The sequence below is a fragment of the Gossypium hirsutum genome, chromosome D05 (genome assembly GCF_007990345.1).
Source record: "Gossypium hirsutum isolate 1008001.06 chromosome D05, Gossypium_hirsutum_v2.1, whole genome shotgun sequence".
Classification (NCBI taxonomy): Eukaryota; Viridiplantae; Streptophyta; class Magnoliopsida; order Malvales; family Malvaceae; genus Gossypium; species Gossypium hirsutum.
Genome location: NC_053441.1, coordinates 38,442,623 through 38,453,152, shown reverse-complemented (window position 1 = coordinate 38,453,152; position 10,530 = coordinate 38,442,623). Strand labels below are relative to the sequence as shown.

Here is a 10,530-nt window from a genome sequence, read left to right as displayed (position 1 = left end):
TTCCGAATATTTTACGCCTAATTCTTTTACAAAGTTTTGTCAAATCTATGTTCTGGTTAAAAACCAGTCGCACTGTATTCTCCAATAAAAAAACAGCGCCGTTCTCAGTGTGACAAACCTCACTATCATAGTAAATAATAGCACTAATACGTTCACTCATCTTCAATTTCTATCCTTCTTAGCCTATCTAAAATTTTTTTGCTGTAACTTATGCAATCTGAGAAAAAATTTTGCATCATTTATAGCCTCAGGCTAAACAGGCGCTACTGTAGCAAAAGCGCGTCCACGTGAGAGCTTTTTTCAGTACTTCTACTGACAAAGCATCCTGTTTAAAGCGTTTTTACACCATTTGCTCAGAAATGTCTACTCAAAATTACTTTTTAAGGAGTTACTGTAGCAAAAGCGCGTCCACATGGATTTCTTTCAGTACTTCTGCTGACAAAGCATCTTGCTTAAAGCATTTTTTACACTATTTGCTCAGAAACGTCTACTCGAAATTATTTTTTCAGGAGCTACTGTAGCAAAAGTGAGTCCACGTGGGAGCTTCTTTAAATTAACAAATAATTTAATTAAGTAACCCTAAACCCCAAACCCTAATTTATTTAAATTTTTACTTAAAAACCCTAAACCCTAAACCCTAATCTAATTTTATAAAAATTTATAATTAATTTACTCAAGTAACCCTGAACCCTAATTTATTTAATTTTTCCTTAAAAACCCTTAACTCTAAACCATTATCTGATTTTTAAATAATTTTTAATTAAATTACTCAAGTAACCCTAAACCCTAATTTAATTGATTTTTTCTTAAAAACAATAAACACGAAACCTAATCCAATTTTGAAAAATTTATAATTAATTTAATTGGCAAACCCTAAACCCTAATCCCTTATTTATTTAATTTTTTCTCTAAACCCTAAACTTAAAACACCAAAACCCTAACCATGACCCTAACCCTAAACTAATAACCCAAAACCCTAATCAGGATACACAGGCAAAGGGAGCGATTTCTGTCTACGTAGGCAAAACGCTTCCTCAGGGACACGTTTTTCTGCCACGTCCCCTGACATCGCGCTGACGTAACGCGCTTTCGGGGAAATAGGACTATTCTAGTAAATAATTATTTACCGAGCCCATTTCGATAATTTTTTTAAAAAACGAGCTTTTATATGTAATTTGCCCAGTTAATATCATACAAATATGATATGACATAAGACGTGGTTGATTCAGGCCCATATTTACAACAGGCGCTTACTGGTTTTTTTTTTCAAAGTCTGAGGCCCATTTGAAAGCGGCCATTTTAGAGAAACAAGAGAAAACCGAAGAAAAAAAAGAAGAAAAAAGAAACCCTCAAAATCCCATTTCATCTGTTTGGTAAGCGAGAAAAAAAGAGAGAGAAGACAATCTGATTTATTCGTTGGAGGAAGTCCATGGCGCCGAAGCCTAAAGAGAAGCCAAAAGCGGCAGCATCGCCGTCGCAGCCTCCTCCACCTATCGAAGATCTTTTCACTTCACTCAATAGACACATCCAACGATCCGAATTCACACAAGCCGTCAAAGTTGCAAATCAAGGTGCATTTCATTCGTACTTTCTATTTTTCTATTTTCATAATCAATGAAATCTAATGGAATTTTAATTATTTTTACTGAATTTTGAATTTACGCAGTTCTATCAGTTGCGCCGGGAGATGAAGACGCCATTCGATGCAAAGTTGTGGCGTTGATAAAGGCCGATAAAATCGAGGAGGCTCTCTCAGCAATTCAATCTTCTCAGAAGGTTTCTTTTGATTTCAGTTTCTACAAGGTTGGTTATTTCCAGCATTCTCTTTTTCCCGTGTTCTTTGTTTTCTTATCTGATCTTAGTTTCAATTTTATTCGATTACTGAATATTATTGAACAATAAAAAACTTAAGTTTAAATATTTGTAATAGAAAGAAAATTCAGGAATTGGCTTTTCTACGTGGAAATCTTATGTGTCAATCTGTGTCCATTTTAGTTATTTGCACTTTTTTTAAAATCATAATTAGAATTCTCGACAATTAGCAAAAACAGTAATTAATCAGAGGTTAAGTTAATTGTATTTTCTTTTATTTATATATCATTTAGTAGGTTTTGGAAGTTTGCTAGTAATCGTGATTCAGAGTTTTAGTTCTTGATTTATGGATTGATTTATGGGTCTCTCTTCGCTCATTTTTTTCTATATGGTGGTTCACGTATTTGTATGGATATGTTGACTTGACCTGCTTATTCATGTTTCCCTCTTATGTTGTCGATGTACATCAGTTCTTTTTAAGCATCCGTGCCTGACACATTTCATGGTCATAGGGATATGGCCCTTCAAAAAACCTCTGACTACATGAAGAAATTATAAAAAAATTAATTACGCCTATGCTGGACACATCCTGTATCTAACGCACAACTGAATCTGAGTAACATGGTTTCACTATGCACTTCATGTTTGCTTTCTTGATTTTAATTTATTTGAGCGATAATAGATCTCTGCGTTTTGGTTGCATTGATGTTCCAAAACTAATTACTATTTGTAATTTTTTATTAATATATACTTCTTGCTATCTCTAAATAGGCATATTGCCTATACCGACAAAACAAGTTGGATGAAGCTTTGGAGGTTTTGGGGAAACAAGATAAGACTCAACCAAGCATGTTGCTAGAATCTCAGATTCTATATCGTCTAGGAAAAATGGACGCCTGTGTTGATATCTGTAGGAATCTTCAAAAAGCAAAGATTGATTCCTTGGAAATTAATTTGGTTGCTGGTTTGATATCAGCCGGGAGAGCTTCAGAAGTGCAAGGAACTTTGGATGCCATTAAGACTAAGGCCACTAGCAGCTTTGAGTTGGCCTATAACATTGCTTGTTCTCTAATTGCAGGAAATAAGCTTAAGGATGCTGAAAAACTCTTGCTCACTGCCCGAAGGTACTGCTTATTTTCTTTTCTTTTGATATATTTATCATAAGAAATATTTTCTTGTTGCACAATAATATTGGGGTATCAATGTCTAGTGTTATAATTAGATCCGCAGGTTGTGTTTTGGGCTAGTCTTATTTCAAAAATATATTTAGACTTTAGAGAATGTAAGAAAGGTATCGATTCTATCGAACTTATTTTGGTGGGCCTTCTTTATCTTGAAATTTATTTTAACAATAGCTTAATATGCTAACTGTCTATTTATTTTTGAACAATTTCACCCTTTCTTTTTTTTTTTGTTATCAATTGTAGTTAGGAAATACATAGTTGAGTGACCTTTCCATTTGCAAACATTTGATCTATTATATGAAAAAGTTACAGTATAAAAAAAAGGCTCTTGTCATTAAGCCTTCAAAATAATATTTTAATTCTTGATCATTTTATTGTGCACTAGATGTAGAGAGATGAATAGGTTTTTCTTGGTCAACCCTATGCATTTCAATCTAGCATAATTGTGAAATAGGCACCTATTTATTCTCGCAAAACACTATATAAAATGCTTGAGAAATTTTGTGAAATAAAGCATATATTAAATTGGCTTCCAGATTATTAGGTTATAGGATAGCAACTCCTTTTTCAGATAGAAAGGGGTATTGTTTATGCATTTTGACATCCGTATCATAATGACATCTGTATTATTCTCATTCATATCAAGGTTTTCAATTCTACTGCACTGGCTTCTGAGGGAACTGATATAAAATATTGCACGGCTTATGCATTGAATATTAAGATGCGTCTGAATAGTCATGGACCACAAAATTTTCTGATATTGAATGCTGATGCATGTTTCTTTTCTAAATTTTGTCTTTTTTTATTGTTAGAATTGGCCAGGAAACACTAACAGAAGAAAACCTTGCTGATGATGACATAGAGATTGAACTCGCTCCTATTGCTGTCCAATTAGCTTATGTTCATCAGGTAAAACAACAGTATCGTGTTATCAATTTCCATATTATTTCCCTTTTCTTCTTTTAGCTCCTTCTCATGAAGGGAGGTAATGCAGCAGCGACTAATGTGAGTTACTTTTCTTTATCAGCTCCTTGGTCAAACACAGGAGGCTGCTGGAGCTTATACAGATATTGTAAACCGAAATCTGGCAGATGAACCATCACTTGCAGTGGCAGTGAACAACCTTATTGCTGTGAAAGGTCCAAAAGAAATATCTGATAGCTTAAGGAAGCTTGATCGGCTTAAAGAGAAAGACTCGCAGAAGTTTGAGCTCGCACGTGCAATTGACTTGAAGCTTTCACCAAAACAAAAAGAGACAATATATGCTAATCGTGTTCTTCTACTTCTTCATGCAAATAAGATGGATCAGGTTTTCCGTGTTGGGATTTTGCACTTTTGATATGCATTGGTTTTTCTCATCACTCCTTTTTGAGGATATAAAAGACAGCTAACCAATTTGGCAGTTTGCCTTATTTCTTCTTTTTTGGGGTAAAATTCTGCAGGCTAGGGAACTTGTTGCGGTTTTGCCAGAAATGTTTCCTGACAATGTGATGCCACTACTGCTTCAAGCTGCTGTCTTGGTAAGAGAAAACAAGGCAGGGAAAGCTGAAGAAATGTTGGGTCAATTTGCTGAGAGATTCCCTGAAAAGTCGAAGATCATTCTCTTAGCAAGGGCGCAGGTTGCTGCTGCAGCTGGTCACCCTCAAATTGCAGCTGACTCCCTTGCTAAGGTGCCTGATATCCAGCACATGCCTGCCACTGTTGCCACTCTTGTTGCTCTCAAAGAACGTGCTGGAGATATAAATGGTGCAGCTGCTGTGCTTGACTCTGCAATCAAATGGTGGAAAACTGCTATGACCGAGGGCGACCAGCTTAGTGTTATTATGCGAGAGGCTGCATCCTTCAAACTCAGGCATGGCAAGGAGGAGGAAGCTGCCCACCTATACGAGGAGCTTGTAAAAAGTAACGGAAATATAGAAGCATTGGTCGGGCTGATAACTACAGTTGCTCATGCAAATGTTGAGAAGGCTGAAGCTTATGAGAAGCAATTGAAGTCATTACCAGGTCTGAAGGGGGTTGATGTGGATGCTTTGGAGAAAACTTCAGGAGCAAAACCTGTTGATGGTGCTTCTCGTGCCGGGCTTGCTGAAGCTCAAGAGGATGGTAAGACCAAGGAGAAACCGAAGAAAAAGAGGAAGAGAAAGCCAAGGTATCCCAAAGGGTTTGACCCAGCAAATCCAGGTCCTCCACCAGACCCAGAAAGATGGCTCCCCAAGAGGGAAAGGTCAAGCTACAGGCCTAAACGAAAGGATAAGAGAGCAGCTCAGGTGAGAGGATCTCAGGGTGCAGTGGTTCGAGATAAGAACGAACCTAGTGCTTCAGCTACCAATTCTAATACTTCGAACTCGAAATCAAACCAATCTACCAGTTCAAAGGGAGTTTCACAAAGCGCCGAGCCATTGCGACCTCAATCTAAGTCATCTAGAAAGAAGTCAAGAAAGTAGCTAGGACAAGCAACAGTTTTGGGGTAAGAAAGTTTCAAACTGTTTCACATTTAACATTATGTGTTTCTTCATCGATTGTGATAGATGATAGTTGAACTAATTATGATTTTTGCTTTTCATATAAAACCCTATCAAATCTTGAGGATTTTTTTGAGGGAGAGTTAAAGTGTTTCTTAATTTTATTGGATCTTGTTATGTTCTATGAATCTTTGTCACTGCCCATATCAGAGCAATGAGCTCAGTTTAGTTTTTAAAGGCATTATGAAGAAGCTTTGAGAAAGTTAAGAAGATTATTGTTTTCTTTTATAAATAAGGCTGATTCATCTAATGCAGGGCTAGCATGTATGGGGGTAGGATTTTTTACACATTATTGTTGAGTGTTTCTTTAAGGTTTGTTATCAAGAGTCGAGTTCAATCAGTAAGAAGTTGAACTGACTTGAAATTCAGGTTTAGGTCGATCGAATTTAATCGAGTTGTAATCGAGTTGCATTACGTTCAACCAGTAAGAAGTTGACCTGAAATCCAGGTTGAATTTGATTCAGATGATGTAGCCCGCATGTATGGAGGTAGGATTTTTACACATCATTGTTTAGTGTTTTTCTTAGGGTTGTAATCCAGTCGTGCCTAAGTCAACCAATAAGTTAACTTGACTCTAAGACTCAAGTTAATTTCGATCAAGTTTCTTTTTTTAGAAAATTAAAGCTCGAGTTCAGCTTGGTATGAAAGTTGCTCTATCTCAACTACATTATTTGAGCTGAGCTTGTTTGTGCTTGTTTTTTTTTTCAGTATTAATTAAAAATAATAAAAACTATTATTGAAAATAGAAGTAAGAATTCAATAAGAATACTTGAATTTTGTTTGAACAAATTGAAATTGAGGGGTTTTTTTGTTTAACTATAAAATTGGTCACTTATGATCATCTAATTCCAGAAAATTATTATATGGTTATTAATTTTTTATGATATGATCATTGACGGAAAGGGGCAATTTACCAATAAAAGTTTTTTTTTTAAATTACCGAAACGGGCTCATTATTTTATTATTTACCGGAATGGTTTTTTTTCGCGTACCCTGACATCGCGCTGACGTGGAGGCAATTTCGTGGTTTTTCTCACGTTAGGTTTTTTTTGGCTTTTAGGGGTTTTTAGGTCCTAGAAGAAATAATTTCGAGTTGACGTTTCTGATAAAATAGCATAAAATCACTTCTAGCATTATGGTATTTGAGAAGAATTTGCGAAATCGTGCCTTCATGGACGCGCTTTTGCTACAGTAGGTCACGGAAGAAATAATTATTTTTTTGACGTTTCTGAGCAAATAGTATAAAATCGCTTCTAGGAGGATGCTATTTGAGAAGAATTTGCGAAATCGCGGCCTCATCAGCGCGTTTTTGCTACAGTAGGTCATGTAAGAAATAATTTTTTTGACGTTTCTGAGCAAATAATATAAAATCGCTTCTAGCAGGATGCTATTTGAGAAGAATTTATAAAATCTCACCCTCGTGAACGCGCTTTTACTACAATAGCATGTTTGGGCTGAGGTTATAAATTTGGCAGAAAATGTTCTCAGAATGCATAAGTCACAGCAGAAACAATTTAAAGAGGCTAAGAAGGTTAGAGTTTCAAATATGAGTGAACGTATTAGTGCTGTTATTTACTACGATGGTGAGGTTTGCCACACCGAGAATGGTGTTTTTTTGTCGGAGAACACGGTGCGACTAGTTTTTAACCAGAACATAGATTTGACAGAACTTCGTAAAAGGATTAGGCGTAAAATTTTTGGAACGACGCTAATGAAAGTTCTGTCTATCACGTATCGATTTTATTCTTCTGTTGATCTGGTGACATATGACTCGTTCGACATAAAAGGTGCTCGTAGCTTGGAGGTAATGGTGCAGACTCATCTTGTTAGTAGAGCACCTTATATTGAGTTATATATACAATTTACATCTTCAACTGATGTACCAGCGACTGGTGTTCGAGATGTATACACCACCCCTGGCCGACACTCGATCAGCGGGTTACAAAATACGGAATAGCATATGTTCGGTAGCGGTGTCGATTGCACATCCCCTGCAAGACCCTCTATCGGTGGATGGGACATGTACGTCAGTGGCTCGATGTTTGATGCTGGAAATACGTACTGGGGAGCGGCATCAAGTTCTAGCGAGTGGCAATCTACATCCAATTGGAGACGTTATCAAATGCCCAGAAGAAAGGATGCACTCCCTACGACGTCAACCGGCGAGGGGACCTCGTACACTGCAGATAATTGTGGGTTAAAAGATGACTCGGATGTGGATCCACCTCGAGAGCTCGGACCGAATGGTGCAGAAGTTGGCTTATTTTTTGAACCGGAGCCTATTCCAACAGAAGCTGAAGATGCTGACAGGAGTTTAAATGAGGAAGAAAATCCACGATTCAGAGCATACTCACCTCCAACCCACATGTATAATGTCGATCGGTCTGCAGATGATGCGTTAAAGTTTTCAGATCTACCACACTGGTTGCGTGATCGTACAAGTTCGGGGGTAGATTTCGGTGAACTTGAAGTTGGTAATCAGTTTACCAACAAGGATAGTTTTATTGGTGCTTTGAAACAACATAGCATCAAAAACGGCGTTAACTACCACGTCGTTAAATCAAAATCTGATAAGTTTGAGGCGAAGTGTGCGGTGCAAGACAGCACATGTTCATGGAAAATCTACGCTTCGTTAAGGAAAAGGAAAGGGTTGTGGGAGATAAAAAAGTACAAAGGTCCACATACATGTGCTGCAGGTACAGTATTGACTGTATCTGAATAATGCTTTTATTATGCAATGTTGCATTATTTAATATACTCCCTTTGTAGGTGTTTCACAAGATCATCCCAAAATGGATTCAACTATGTTAGCTAGCTTGATACTGCCCACGATAAAAGTAGATCCTAGGACTTCAGTGCCGGTGTTAATTGTCAATATTCTTAGCCAAATGGGGTACACGCCCTCTTACCGCAAGGCTTGGATAGCTAAGCAAAAGGCGTTGGAGAAGATGCATAGTGGGTGGGACGCCTCATATAATGAAATATGGCAGTGGTGTCAGGTGCTAGAGAGATGTCCCCGGTGCTATCACAGACCTTGAAACGGAACATGCGTACTACAACGGTCGATTGCTACGTGAATGCTAAGTGTTCAAACGCCTGTTTTGGACCTTTAAGTAATGTCGAGACGCATTTCCATACTGCAAGCCGTTGGTACAAATTGACGGTACATTCATGTTCGGTAGGTATACTCATCGGCTATTGCTTGCAGTGGCACAGGATGGCGGTGGGAGAATTCTTCCAATTGCATTTGCAATAACACTGGGGGAGTCGTCTGATGACTAGGATTTTTTTCTCTTTAGGTTAAGGAGGCATGTGTGCCCCCAACCTGATATCTGTGTTATTTCAGATCGGGGCGCCGGTATACTAGCTGCATTTGATCGAGATGGAAGCTTATGGCAGCGCACACACCATAGATATTGCCTAAGACACGTTGCTTCGAACTACTACAGGCAATATCCATCTAAGAGCGAACGACGACAAGTGACCAACATGGGTATTTAGTCTATATCTGTGTTATTTCGTTTGTCAATTTGAATTAGTTTTATTGGTAGAAGTGGTATAAATTATTCGTTATGATATTATATTGGCAGGGTATGAAATAAATAAAGATCGTTTTCACGAGATGTTGGTAATTTTACGATCCCAAAATGGATAAGGGGCGGACTACATTTGTAACATACATTTTGAACAGTGGGCACAAGCATACGACGGTGGCCTACGATATGGCCATATAATGTCGAGCCTGGTAGAATGCATAAATTTTGTTCTTAAAGGAACGCGCCATCTACCGATAACATCGGTTATGCGAGAGACATTTTCGTTTGACGGCGCTATTTCCAAAGCGAGCAGCAAGTTATGCAGGCCAGATGCAGGGAGGTCATGTATGGTGCAGTAAGGTAGTTCAAGAAATTAACAAGGCCAAGGCGATGGCAGAATGCATACGACGATGGCCTACGATATGGTCATATAATGTCAAGCCTGGCAGAATGCATAAATTCTGTTCTTAAAGGAACACGCCATCTACCGATAACATCAGTTGTGCGAGAGAAATATTTTCGTTTGACGACGCTATTTCCAAAACAAGCAGCAAGATATGGAGGCCAGATGCAGGGAGGTCATGTATGGTGCAGTAAGGTAGTTCAAGAAATTAACAAGGCCAAGGCGATGGCAAACACCATGCACACAGTGTCACAATCGAGACAATTTATGTTTTCGCGTGATAGAGTTTGACAGACCGCACCAAGGTGTTGTTGGCGGGAATATCGTGTACACTTGCGAAATAGGACCTATGACTGTGGGATGTTTGATGCACTTCGTTATCTATGCGCTCATGTTATCGCAGCTTGTCAGAAACTCCGTCTGGATCTGATGAGTTATGTGGACGAAGTGTACAAATTAGAAAACATATACAACGTATGGAGACACGTCTTCCCACCGGTTCCAGATGAACGTAATTGGTCGCCTGTACCTCTTGCTCCTTTTAAGCTGTCACCGGATAGAGAATTACGTCGCAAACCAAAGGGTCGACCTTGCTCGACTAGAATACGTAACAATATGGATATCCGAGAAACAGCCAGTCAAACGAAGTTGTGCGGATGGTGTAGGAATCCAGGCCATACAAGTCGATCATGCCCTAATCGCAATAGTTGAATGTAATTGTAAAAAAATTAAATTTGTGAAATTATTAATTGATAATTTGTATTAAGTCAAAAAATTGTATTAATGGTTAGTAAAATTATCAAATTAGGTTAGAGTTTTTAAGTTAAGGGTTTAGGGTTTTAAATTAAATTAGGTTAGGGTTTAGGGGTTTTAAGTAAATTAGATTAGGTTTTTTAAGTTAAGGGTTTAGGGTTTTTTAATTAAATTAGGTTAGGGTTAGGGTTTTTAATTAAATTAGGTTAGGGTTTTTAATTAAATTAGGTTAGGGTTTTTATTACATCAAATAAACTTCTATTTTATTACATTAAATAATATCAAAATATTCAAAATATTTGTACAAATAAATTTAAACA

General features: G+C 37.6%; 1 protein-coding gene across 1 annotated transcript; it reads left to right on the top strand.

The window, feature by feature from the left end:
• The first annotated feature begins 1,297 nt into the window (after positions 1-1,297).
• Positions 1,298-5,640, top strand: LOC107903902 (signal recognition particle subunit SRP72). Its single transcript, XM_016830103.2, has 6 exons — positions 1,298-1,571; positions 1,667-1,803; positions 2,584-2,936; positions 3,809-3,905; positions 4,024-4,305; positions 4,439-5,640. Exons 1-6 carry the CDS (start codon positions 1,430-1,432, stop codon positions 5,438-5,440), a joined length of 2,013 nt encoding a protein of 670 aa, XP_016685592.1. The 5' UTR covers positions 1,298-1,429; the 3' UTR covers positions 5,441-5,640.
• Positions 5,641-10,530: the final 4,890 nt, after the last annotated feature.